This window comes from Gymnoscopelus microlampas, assembly GCF_963454915.1.
Source record: "Gymnoscopelus microlampas genome assembly, chromosome: 23".
In the NCBI taxonomy this organism is placed as follows: Eukaryota; Metazoa; Chordata; class Actinopteri; order Myctophiformes; family Myctophidae; genus Gymnoscopelus; species Gymnoscopelus microlampas.
The window spans coordinates 29306710-29319982 of record NC_139960.1 but is presented as its reverse complement, the minus strand read 5'-3'; the positions used below and the strand labels follow the sequence as shown (position 1 = coordinate 29319982).

Genomic DNA, 13273 nt, shown 5'->3' with positions numbered 1-13273 from the left:
CAAGCCTCCAGAACCCAGTGGTTTCATTGACGCCAAATGGACATGCTGGCCATTCATGGTACTGCAGCATAGGGGCCTCAACATGAACGAGCGAAAACGGTTTCGACCAATGGGCTCGACTCACGAGCATGCGCACAAGCTTCCGCACGGGGCTGCGCGCTTCTGTGACGTAAAACGCGTCACAGAAGTGACGTATTGGGCCCATAATAGGCCTCGCCCACCACATTTCACAACCCGGAAGAAGGGGTGATTTAGGCCCATGCGCTGGGTGAGCAACTCAATGCAAGTGGATGGGAGGAGATTTCGGGTGCCCTCTCTATTATTTTTAACTCTATGCTATTTTCACAGAATGTTGGGCCCTAGAATGTGGACGCTAGGGTTCATGTGATTAATACGTTTCACTGTTACTATTGTAGATCTGCTATTTTCAAACATTTTTTGTACTTTTACTTTTGGTACTTAAGTATATTTTGATACCAATACTTTTGTACTTTTACTCAAGTAACATTTTGAACACATGGCCTTTTACTTGTATTTTTATTTTGTGGTATTGTTACATTTACTTAAGTAAAATATCTGAGTACGTCTTCCACCACTGCATACAAATAGATAAACCTACCGTGTTCTAGACACGTGTACACGTGTATTATGCACATTGTGTGCGTACTGTATAGGTGTGTGTGTGTGTGTGTTTGCCATATGTGTGGTGCATGTATCGCATGTGGCATGCAAGTGTTTCTAAGGCGGAGAACCATATGGTTGCGTATGTTCGCTATCACAGCGTGATATCAACGTGCACGGTGTTGTCGCGGGCGTGCACGAGACGTACGCGCTGATGGGTGAACAATGTGTGAATAAGGTGTGTGTGTGTGTGTGCGCACAGTAGCCATATGGGCTGGCTGAGTGTATAATGATGATATTGCTGTGTGTATCGGACAATAAAGATACAGAAGTGCTAACGTGAAAGAGAGAGAGAATATCTATCTTGTCTCGGAGAGTCCCGTCTTGGGCTGTTAACTATTGATAATTTTCTTAGAGATTATCAATCGATTTCTTTGTGATTATTTGCTTATTTATTTACATCAACGAATCGATGAACCATTTCAGAATCAGAATCAGAATCAGGTTTATTGTCACATCACAGGTTTACAAGGTAAAAAAGTGGGTGAAATTTGTTTTTTTTACATCATTCCCATCGCAACGTTAATTTCCATAGAAAGAAGAGGGGAGGGAGAAGAAGAAGAGGGGTGGGGGGTAAGTGGGAAGGAGATCAAACAAGAGAACAGCAGAAAGGCCAAACAAGTTATCTACATATTTACAAAAGTACCTGAGATAAGAAACACATTTAAGCCTTATTTTATACTTTGTCACACAACTGTCGTGCAAAAATAGTGAAAATAGGTGATCGACAAGCTTGTTGTTGTAGATTATATACAAAAACAGAAATGTATATTTTTCAGCTTTTCGCCTATTGTGACATGTAGGGATCAATTACAAATCAATTATTGATTATGGACAGGGGTGCACATAACTGGTGCGCAGGTGCGCATGCGCACCCAAAATAAAAAATGCGCACCACATCAGGCGACGCGAGGCACTTTTGCGCACCAACAGCTGGGACAGGAATTTCCAAGCTTTTATTTTTTAGCAAAACTAAAAAAGAAAAGCCTGGAGATCGAGGCTAGGAATTTACTTCCTGAAGCCACACTCACCCATTCACTCTAAAGCACCCGTCGGCCCCATGTATTGTACAGCCATTAGGCACAGGGGTAGAGATATGACTCGCGTCGCCTCGCTGCGTGCACGCAGCCAGCAGCGGCTGTTAGAGGCACTCGTCACCGAGGATGAACGCACCGTAATGGTGCAAAATATGCCGTGAACGTCCCAATCTGGCGGATAAAATCAGCGCAGCAGAGCACAGGGCACCAACCTTGGGGGCTTTATCTAACAGCGTGAGAAAAAAAAACGGCGAAAATCGGCGGAATTTAGAAGCAGAGCGTCCTTCCCCCCCCCCCCCCCCCCGTTGACAAAACTGTCCGGTGGGCACCGTGCTGAACCCCCCCCCCATGCGCACCAAGTCACATGTCCAGGTGCTCTTCTGCGTACCAGACCTAAAAAGTTATGTGCACCCCTGATTATGGATCAATATCTATTTTTTCATAATCGACTAAATTGATTAGTTAGATTAACTGTTTCACCCCTAGTCCCGCCTGTCTCGCCCTCCCTTTCTCGCTTTCTCTGTCACACTGGTGTTTTTTTGGGTCCTTGACGCGACCCCCCCCCCATCCCAGACCTCCAGATCTACGCGGTGAGTCCCATCCCGGAGAGTCAGGACGTGCTGCAGCGCGACGGCGTGCCCGACAACATCAAGAGCTTCTACAAGTTCAACCACATCTGGAGGTTCCGCTACGACCGGCCCTTCCACAAGGGCACCAAGGACAAGGAGAACGAGTTCAAGGTGAGCTGGAGGAAGATCAATCTGCAGGAATACTGTTGACCCTTTCAATCCGGGAACGGATCTGTGTCATTTTCGATCAGAGCTTATACAACCATTATTTCATACTTTGGCTATTCAAAAATAGCAGATCTACAAGCTCGTAGCGCGGCACCGAGTGCCGCGCTACGAGCTTGTAGATCTGCTATTTTTGAAAAATCGTGATATTTCTTTTTGCATTTGTAACTCAAATGTTTGCTTCTGGGGGTTCCGGGAACAGAATATTTTTTTGGCTTTAAAAATATATATATTCAAAGATTCGCACACAAATTTCATGGTTAAAAAAACAAAATAGCAGATCTACAAGCTCATCGGGCTATGAGCTTGTATATCTGCTATTTCTTAATAGTCAAAGAAATCTAAAAATGACACAGATGCTTCTCCCGGTCTTAACTCATTGAGTGCCAAAAGACGTCAAAGAAGTCATGTGGCCTGACGCCCTGAGCGCCAAAAGGCGTCAAAGACGTCATGAAAAAAAAAAATCCAAAAAATAAATAAATTTCAAAATAAAAGTTTTTTTTTTTTTTTGAAAAACATGTTCAGAACCCAAGATATGATGATTTGAAGATTTGCTGCTCCATCCACTCCTTGTTTAACCTATAACTTAAAAAGGCTGTATCTCGCTTCCTAAGCACTTTTTCTTTTACAATGAATTTGAATGGTGGCACTCAGAGCCAAAATTCAAAAATGAGCATGGCATTGAATGAGTTAATGGGTTAAAACAAAGTTTTCCTTTGTTTTCGGCTCTTGGGGTACCACCTCCTTTTTTTGTGTAAAACAGGGGCTCAGGGTTGGCTCATCTCCTTTCTTAAGTCTACTCCCTCCTGGGTGCTTCTTTGTTTGTTCCTACCAACAACAACATTACATGTTTAAGGCAGTAGTGCTGCTGACAGATTTGAGAGATTAGTGGAAGATGGATGAACAGACAGACAGACAGATGGACCGGACGTATACAGATGGATGGTCAGATTAGAACTGCAACTATAGATTATCTTGACTCTAAGATCTATCTTATTACTTTTTCCGATGAACTGAATAATCGACAAGCGTGTTTTTAAACCCATTAACACCGGGAACGCATCTGTGTCATTTTAGAATTCTTTGGCTATTCAAAAATAGCAGATATACAAGCTCATAGCGTGGCACGGTGGCACCGAGTGCTGAGTGCCACGCTGAGTGCTATGAGCTTGCAGATATGCTATTTTTGAAAAATCGTGAAAAGATATTTTTGTCTCCGCCAGGAGACATTGTTTTCACTTTCCACATGTCAAGCTAACATTGGTCAAGCCTCACGTGACACGTGACAATACGGTGAAATAGTGTGAACTGATTGGCTAGTGACGTATAGCGCCCTATAAATATTTGTGTCACTTTGAAAGAGTCTGTGCCTCTTTCAAAGTGAGGTAAGACAGGAATAATCACGAAATGTCTGAGAAATGGCGGATACTGTAACAATTGGATAGGACACTTACACAGACAGGACAGATAGGACACTTACATAGGACACTTACATAGACAGGACGGATAGGACACTTATACAGACAGGACGGATAGGACACTTATACAGACAGGACGGATAGGACACTTATACAGACAGGACGGATAGGACACTTATACAGACAGGACGGATAGGACACTTATACAGACAGGACGGATAGGACACTTATACAGACAGGACGGATAGGACACTTATACAGACGGATAGGACACTTGTGTCATGTTACTATGACACAGTAACATGTTCTATTTTTTGTAAGAATTAGAACATAAGAATTAGAACATTCCCAACATTCCCAAGTCTGCTGGCGGAGACTTATGCTCCGAGGAGCACTTTTTCTAGTTTATATTCTTTTCAAAAAGGATTTAGAAAACATTTTTAGAATCAGCCTCAGGTCTTAATGGGTTAATAATATTTTTGTATTTTTTACACATCGGGTCGAGACCAAAAATTCTACTAGATTATTTTTTTATAATCGACTAGATAAGTCTGATCAAGTACGATTAGGGCGCTCGGGTGGGGCAGTGGTAAAGTGTCCCAAAAGTGACCACCACCGCGGAGGTCGCGGGTTCGAATCCACCATGGTGCATCCGCCTTCCGCTTACCCCCATACTCATCAACAGAGCTTCCGTGCTCCAGACTGTATGACCCAGAAGCATTTGAAATTTGTGGGAGGCAACAGTCTGGCCACACGACCAGGGTTGCCAGATCTGCTTGTTATAATTCCCCTGCAAGATTTGATTTGAAAATAGCCGATCTACAAGCTCACGTGATGCGACGCGTTGTGAGCTTGTAGATCTGCTATTTTCAAATAGCTGATGTAAAAAGTGCTCATGTGGCCCATAGTCGCTTCTTTTGGGCTGGTTTTCCTAAACCTGGTTGCTTGTTTCTCTCACAGAATCTGGCAACACTGCACACGTTTCAAACACAGATTCAGAATATTTAAACGTTTATAATTCACATATAAATCAGGTTTAGTCCTCCATTATTTCATAGGGATTAATAAATCAGTCTCTCACACAACCATTCAGTAATTACAAAATGGATTCCGTGCATCGTCTGCCATATCAAGTCCAAATAAAAATAAATGAACCAGTGGGGTGTTACGGAACTCAGCAGAAAACAAAGCAGAGTTATTTCTCACCTTGAAACCCAATTCATTCAAATGCAATGAAATCTGGTATGGGCTTCTGACCAGAGATTATTGAGCAGAAAAGCCCCATTGTGACGTTTAATTAGAGTTCTTGTTCTAAAGAAAATGGAAAAGTTGGAAATTTAATGTTTAAAAGTTTCAGACAGCTGAAGGAACATGATATTATTGTGTACGTGTGTTAAGAACTGAGGTAAAACTTAAAAGTGTAACCTCACTTAAAAGGCAAAGTATTAAGTATTCAAGTCAAATTAGATGTTTGAGCTGAAATGTGAAAATCCTTGTAAAAGGAAAAGTATGAGTTTTCAGAATCTTGTACTTTTATAATGCGTTTTTCTGATCAGCTATTTTAGCAATTTTTGAAACTTATGAAACATTTTATGTATTTTTATTTTGTATATATTTTTACCTATAATTATATGCCCAAAATAGGGACGCCAGGTTGAAAGTGAATTAGCCTTGGGAAATGTGTGGCCCATAAAGTATCTCCTGTTTCAGCATGATGTACAAGTAAACACCATGGACATGACGCTAGTATGTCACATGATGTACAAGTACTTTTTATATGTAAACACTCTACCTCACGACTGTCCTTAAAACGTGTAATTAAAATATTGAAAGTATACAATAACACTGCAGTAGCACTTAGACAGAAACTATTCCACTAGCCTTGTAAGTGAATCTGAATGAGGTACGCTGTTGCACTTGCACCCCCGAAATAAGTTCATGTCATCAGTGGTGGAAAGTAACTAAGTACATTTACTTAAGTACTGTACTTAAGTACAATTTTGAGGTATTTGTACTTTACTTGAGTATCTCCAATTTCCAATACTTTTACTTCTACTCCACTACATCTCAGAGGCAAATATTGTACTTTTACTCCACTACATTTATTTGAAAACCTTAGTTACTAGTTACTTTTCAGATATAGATTATGATATAATGAAACATACATTAACCACTTTAAACCTATTTTATGCATAGGCTATTTGAAAATAGCCGATCTACAAGCTCACAACGCGTCGCATCGCGACGCGTTGTGAGCTTGTAGATCTGCTATTTTCAAATATTTAGTACTTTTACTTTTGTTACTTTAAGTACATTTTGATGTCAATACTTTTGTACTTTTACTCAAGTACATTTTGAATTCTGGACTTTTACTTGTAACAGAGTATTTTTATATTACAGTATTGGTACTTACTTAGGGTAAAGAATTTGAGTACTTTTTCCACCACTGCATGTCATAGGCAGGATAAGGATGCAATAAACAAAAGCCATTGCAAAACTTTCCCCACAAGGTCTTTTGTAGTGTACTGTCTGACGGGCTGTGAATTGTTGAATATGCATACAGTATATGGTGGGGGGAGAACTTCATTGATATGTGTGGGGGTTACGCAACAATGATGCTGCATCCTCTCCTTTCCTCTCCTAGTTCTGTGTGTGTGTGTGTGTGTGTGTGTGTGTGTGTGTGTGTGTGTGTGTGTAATTACTGCATGTTTAATTCATTTTGACTCCTGTGTGACTAATTAAGAAGCAGATACACGGTGTCTCAGAGCAAGTCCACTTTTTTGAACACACACACACCCCTTCGCTCCCGCATACAGTATACAGATACACGTGTAAACAAACTTAGGCACACAATGTAACGCTCATATACATTCATCTCACGTGTAACTGAATGCACACACACACACACACACACACACACACACACACACGCAGGCACTGAGATGCTCATATACATTCATGTCATGGTTGTTTAGACCATGGGTTCCCAAACTTTTCAGCCCGCGACCCCAAAATAAGGCGGAAATTGACTCGCGACCCCACCTAAACCTGGAGGTCATTTATGCACATAAACTTGCACGTTCGGTGTGCATTTGTAATGTGTTAAAATGGTAAAATGTACCATTTGTGATCATTTTAGATGGTATTTCATCCATTCTGTTGAATTTAAAGTTTAAAAAAAAATATATATATATATATATATATATTTCTTTTTTTTATGACCCAAAATAATTTTGCGACCCCACGTCAGTCTCCCGCGACCCCAAGTGGGGTCGCGACCCCTACTTTGGGAACGCCTGGTTTAGACAACCACATACTCCCTTTCCACTCCAGTTAACAGAATTCTGAGGAGACACACACACACACACACACACACACACACACACACACACACACACACACACACACACACACACACACACACACACACACACACACACACACACACACACAGCTTAGTGTGCTTGTAGATCGGCTATTTTCTCTGTGCGACACTGCTGTGCAATTATGTGAAATGAATTAATTAAGTAATGAATGTGTACTTAATTAAACCATATAACAACTCTATTCTCGAGTGAAGACCTATGAAGGCTTTTTGTCAAACTGTACTACGGTTTCATAAGCATAGTAAATACATGCACGCACGCATGCACACACACACACACACACACACACACGCGCGCGCGGAACGTGTAATGGCATGTTTCCATCCGTCTCTGTGTTATGATGGAAGCATGACATACAGTGTATGTCTAATAGAGTGCCCAGCTTGGCTGACAGCTATTGACAGACACGACTATACACTCTCACAGCTCTATCAGAGAAGTTTGGAAAAGCTAATTTACCTCCAATTGTCAAGCTCCTCGCATGACACAGAGCTGTCTACTGTCTGTTGAAAGGTCAGTGTGTGTGTGTGTGTGTGTGTGTGTGTGTGTGTGTGTGTGTGTGTGTGTGTGTGTGTGTGTGTGTGTGTGTGTGTGTGTGTGTGTGTGTGTGTGTGTGTATGTGGGGGGGTGCGCTCGCGCTGCAATGTTGCAAAGTCATTGTAGTGTGCTGGTTTGTCCACCACAGGGTGCTAAAAACACAGAATGGGGCTCAGTTATGCACACCTCAACTTGTGAAAAAAAAATTCAGGTGTGATTCTTCCTTTAGTTCTCTGCCTTGTCCTTAACAAGCATGTGATAATTAGTAACAAGCATAGGAACATTCAGCGTGTGATAATTAGTGTCTGCAGCTGTTCAGTAAGCCTTTTGTTTTGTGTGCAAACGTTCTCACTGGTTCACTCTGTACAAAGAGTTGCAGCTTGAAGCAGAAGGAAGGTTGTAGGGGTCAGAGCACGTGAGCGGAGCGGGTGGAAATGCCGCACAGCGCTCCAGGGGGCTGGTTTCACGCTCGCGTTGACTCCCCCCGCGCTCCGCCCCCCCCCGTCGCTCCGTCGCTCACGTTGATTTGCGCACCTCTCGCTCCATGCTCCTAATGAAATCTCGGTGCGCTGTGCACTGCTGGATGTCTGTGTGTCTCTGAGTCCGTGCGACCGGGCATGCTCAAACATTCGGTGCGCGGCCCCCGCCGGGGCGCCTTGGAGCGGCGGGCGGTCCTCGCTCTGAGTAGCGCTCCGACCTTTTTATAAACCAGCTCCGCGCTCACGTCAAAATCGCGTCACTTCACTCCCCCCTCCGCTCCGCTCACATGCTCTGGTAGGGGTGTGGCTGCCCTCGACTAAATGTAGTATTTTTAGTCAACTCATAGTCATAGGAGACTGTCTACTAATCAATTCGTTTATTTAACCCATTGAGACCTGAAGCCGATTCTACATGTCTCCTAAATCTCAACAGTTTTCTGAAAAAACGATGTTTCTATATCAGTGGTGTTCAATCTTTTTCATGTCAAGGACCCCCAAAATTATGTATTTGGCCACGGACCCCCATCAAAATATTTTGTTCCAGGGACCCCCAGAGGCAACGATTTGAGTTAAAAATGTTCGCTTTAAAAATATATATATTCAAAGATTTGCACACATTTTCACTATTTTTCAAAAATAGCAGATCTACAAGCTCGTAGCGTGGCAATCGGTGCCGCGCTACGAGCTTGTATATCTGCTATTTTTGAATAGCCCAAAGTGCAAAATAATGCTTTTTAGCTCAAATCTAAAAATGACACAGTTCCAGGTCTTAATGGGTTAATCAACACATCTGTTACATTGGGTTTGCTGCAGCATACAATCATGCAGAGACCCGCCTTATCAGTCTCACACCAGCAGCTGCGAACGAATGTTTCGTGGGTGCAGACATTCGCAAAAATGCAATAAAATGGCGCGTCTGAGGTATGAGTTACACCCTCGTAAATAAGCTAGTTGTGCCTCAGTGAGATTTCCGCTGCTCTGAGAACATAATCGGCTGTTTCCGGGAGGAGAGCACACAGACGGGGAGAGGAGGAGTACAGACACTCTATGCTTTTCTCGGACAGCTCGTTTGTGAACGATTCATGCTTTTTAGGTAAGAAATAGGCCATGTAGTTGCTCAATCTTTATTCATTTCACACCTACAACTGCTTGTTTAAAACTTTGTGTTTGCTACTTCCATACATTAGTCCATTTCTGAAGTGTGGAGTGTATGTACGCCTAGTTTTACGCCTACTTAAGAGCACGGCTCGTCACCACACAGCAAAGTTGTACTTTTTGAACTTTGCTTTTGGCTGGTTCTACCTCCTTCCGCGGTGGGGAAAGCGGTGCTCACATCTCTCCGTAGCCGAGACATTGAACATTGCTGTATTCTCTGAAATGCGGCAGTGAAACATAGCGCTGCTGGCGTGAATTCAGAGTACTGTTGATTATTCACAATGGCTGCTGGCTATTGAAAGATCTAGACTGGCAGAAGTCAAAGGTTATATATACATTTTACGAGAAATGTGGATGAAAAAAACTAAACAACTAATCAGCTAAGAACATATTGGTGGACTAAGGGGCTGCAGCGTACTCCAAACGAACTCAGCCTTTTTTTCCCCAGCTTTGGCAGGTCAATAAGAACAAGATGACGCCATTGCAGAGCAAACAAACAAACAGACAGTGCCTTGCCAAAGTTTGTTTCGGCAGTTGTTGTACCTCCAAGTTTTTCTAAATAGCCGAACATCACCGCAGAGGTACCAATGCGTCTTGTACCAACATTGCATCGTTTTATTTCTGCTATCTGCTGGAAACGTACCACCACGGAGAGCTCTGAAGAAATGTTGGCTGAGAAGGTTAGAAGCTACAGCCCTCAATAATCAGTGGGTGGGCTTTAACCCATTGAGACCTGGAACGCATCTGTGTCATTTTTTGATTTGAGCTAAAAAGCATAATTTTACACTTTGGCTATTCAAAAATATCATATCTACAAGCTCATAGTGCGGCACCGAGTGAGCTTGTAGATCTGCTATTTTTGAAAAATCTTGAACATGTGCAAATCTTTGGATATATATATTTTTTAACATTTTTAACTCAAATCTTTGCTTCTGGGACCCCCTGGAATACAATATTTTGAGATGGGGGTCAATGGCCAAATACATATAATTTTAGGGGTCATTGACATGAAAAAGATTGAGAACCACTGATATAGAAACATACTGTACGTTTTTCAGAATAGTGTTGGGATTTAGAAGACATTTGTAGAATCGGCTTCAGGTCTTAAAGGGTTAATGTTCAGAACTCCGAGCGGAGCCACAGCCAAGTATGAGACCGTTTTTGTCCTCTTGAGAACATTGTTCCATGCGGATAGACCTGCCGAGGCCGGGAAAGTTCCAACTTCTTTCGGAGTGTGCTGCAGGCTTATAAGACAGTGGTCTTATAAGCCTGCAGCAAAAGCCTGTCAAAGTCTAATGCGTTCAGCCTGAATCAAAAACCAAATCATGCATTTTCTCAGCCAACTCTCACTGAAATGAACCTTTAACCCATTGATACCTGGAACGCATCTGTGTCACTTTAGATGTCTTTGGCTATTCAAAAATAGCAGATATACAAGCTCATAGCGCGGCACCGAGTGCCGCGCTATGAACTTGTAGATCTGCTATTTTTGAAAAATCGTAAAAAAATATGTTTTAAATATTTTTTTCCGATTTTTTTTTGGGGATTTTGAAAATGTTTAGAAGCGGCCTCAGGTTCAATGGGTTAACAGTTTTTAATTGGTAAGAAAGTAATAATATTTTTATGCACACACACCCGCCCACACACAAATAGTAAAACAAACACGCTCACACACTTAACATGAAGGTCACAGCCTCTGCAGCGGAGTGGGAATCCATATTATGGTAATGGCATGCAGTTGGGTTTTCCGTGGCTTGCATGCTGTCAGGATGCACTGGTGCGCCTGACCTTGCGTGTTGCTGGCATGTTGACAAGCAACGCAGGGCGACGGGGCAAGTGGTGGAAGATGGATTGTGATGAGAGATATGGTGGTTAATGTATGCACATGTGTTATACAGTACATACTGGGTGGGGTGTGTTGGTACGCACATTTTTTGTTTTATCTAGTTGTGTATTGATAAGTGTGTGTGTGTGTGTGTGTGTGTGTGTGTGTGTGTGTGTGTGTGTGTGTGTGTGTGTGTGTGTGTGTGTCTTTCTGCAGAGTCTTTGGGTGGAGAGGACCACACTGACACTAGTCCAGAGTCTGCCAGGAATCTCTCGCTGGTTCGAAGTGGAGAAGAGAGAGCTGGTGAGTGACTCCTACCCCACACACGCACACACACGCACACACACACACACACACACACACACACACACACACACACACACACACACACACACACACACACACACACACACACACACACACACACACACACACACACACACACACACACACACACACACACACACACTTCATCTGATGGCTGCCAGATAAACCACTCACATTGAGCATTCAACCGCAATGTATTTTGTCTCACATATAGAAATCCTTTAATTTGCATTTTAGATTATATATGAGACCTCATACTGTATGTCCAAAACTATAACTTTTCAGGATTTAAATTAAAAAATAGTCAAAAGAAAAGTACCTAATAATAATAATTTAATAATAATTTTGGAAAAAGTCTGATATAACAACCAAAAAAAATGTATTTGGCCGCAGACCCCCATCTGAAAATATGTTGTTCCAGGGACCCCCCAGAAGCAAAGCTTTGAGTTAAAAACGTTTGCTTTCAAGATATATATATTCAAAGATTTTCACGATTTTTCAAAAATAGCAGATCTACAGGCTCATAGCGTGGCACTCGGTGCCGCGCTATGAGCTTGTATATCTGCTATTTTATTCTATTATCTATTATATTCTGTTATCAATGTATTTATCTCGCATATACTGTAGAAATCCTTTTATTTGCATTTTAGCTGTTCATTTTATCCTCGTCCAGAGAGTTTGTCCAATTCAGCAGGACAACATTGCTACCAGCTATCTTATAGGCACGCACTGAAACCCTTTTTTTTCTCTACACTGGCTACTTATTCAGAGTCCTATTTCTCACAGGAGGATCCAGTACCAAGCATCGATACAGATCCAGTTCCTTACTTTTTTACAGCACAGTTTAACCCATTCAATCCAGGAGCGCATCGGTCTGTCTCACTTAAGATTTCTTTGGCTATTCAAAAATAGCAGATCTACAAGCTCATAGCGCGACACCGAGTTTGTGCAAATCTTTGAATATATATATATACCTTTTTAACTAAAATCTTTGCTTCGTGGGGGGACAAATACATATAATTGTGGGTATGAAAAAAATACAAATTTGAGAACCACTGATATTATAGCAACATAAGTAAAAAGAGAAAACTAACATAACTAAAAGTTATGATTTAGAAGACATTTGTAGAATCCCCAGAAGCAAAGATCTGTGTTAAAAATATTCACTTTAAAAACACATATAGGACTATATTCAAACATTTGCACACATCACCAATTCAAAATAAATAAATAGATCTACAAGCTCGAGCTACAGCTATGAGCTTGTATATCTACTATTTTTGAATAGCCCAAAGTATAAAACAATGGTTATGGCTAAAAAATCTAAAATGACACGGTATGCGCTCCCGGATTGAATGGGTTAACCCATTGAGACCTGAAGCCGATTCTACATGTCTCCTAAATCTCAACAGTTTTCTGAAAAACGTATGTTTCTATGTCCGCGGTGCTCAATCTTTTTCATGTCAAGGACCCCTCAAAATTATATGTATTTGGCCGCGGACGCCCATCAAAATATTTTGTTCCAGGGACCCCCCAGAAGCAAAGATATGCGTTAAAAATGTTCGCTTAAAAAATATATATATTCAAAGATTTGAACACATTTTCACGATTTTTCAAAAATAGCAGATCTACAA

The 13273-nt window shown here is 41.7% G+C and overlaps 1 protein-coding gene across 3 annotated transcripts in view; it reads left to right on the top strand.

Moving 5' to 3' along the window:
* dock4b (dedicator of cytokinesis 4b) overlaps positions 1 to 13273 on the top strand; it is a 315514-nt gene that overhangs the window by 245757 nt on the left and 56484 nt on the right. For all 3 annotated transcript variants that reach the window (XM_084049385.1, XM_084049386.1, XM_084049384.1), the window contains 2 exons: positions 2292 to 2458; positions 11529 to 11615. In XM_084049385.1, coding sequence (XP_083905511.1) covers positions 2292 to 2458; positions 11529 to 11615 — 254 coding nt within the window. The remainder of the gene's footprint in view (positions 1 to 2291; positions 2459 to 11528; positions 11616 to 13273) is intronic.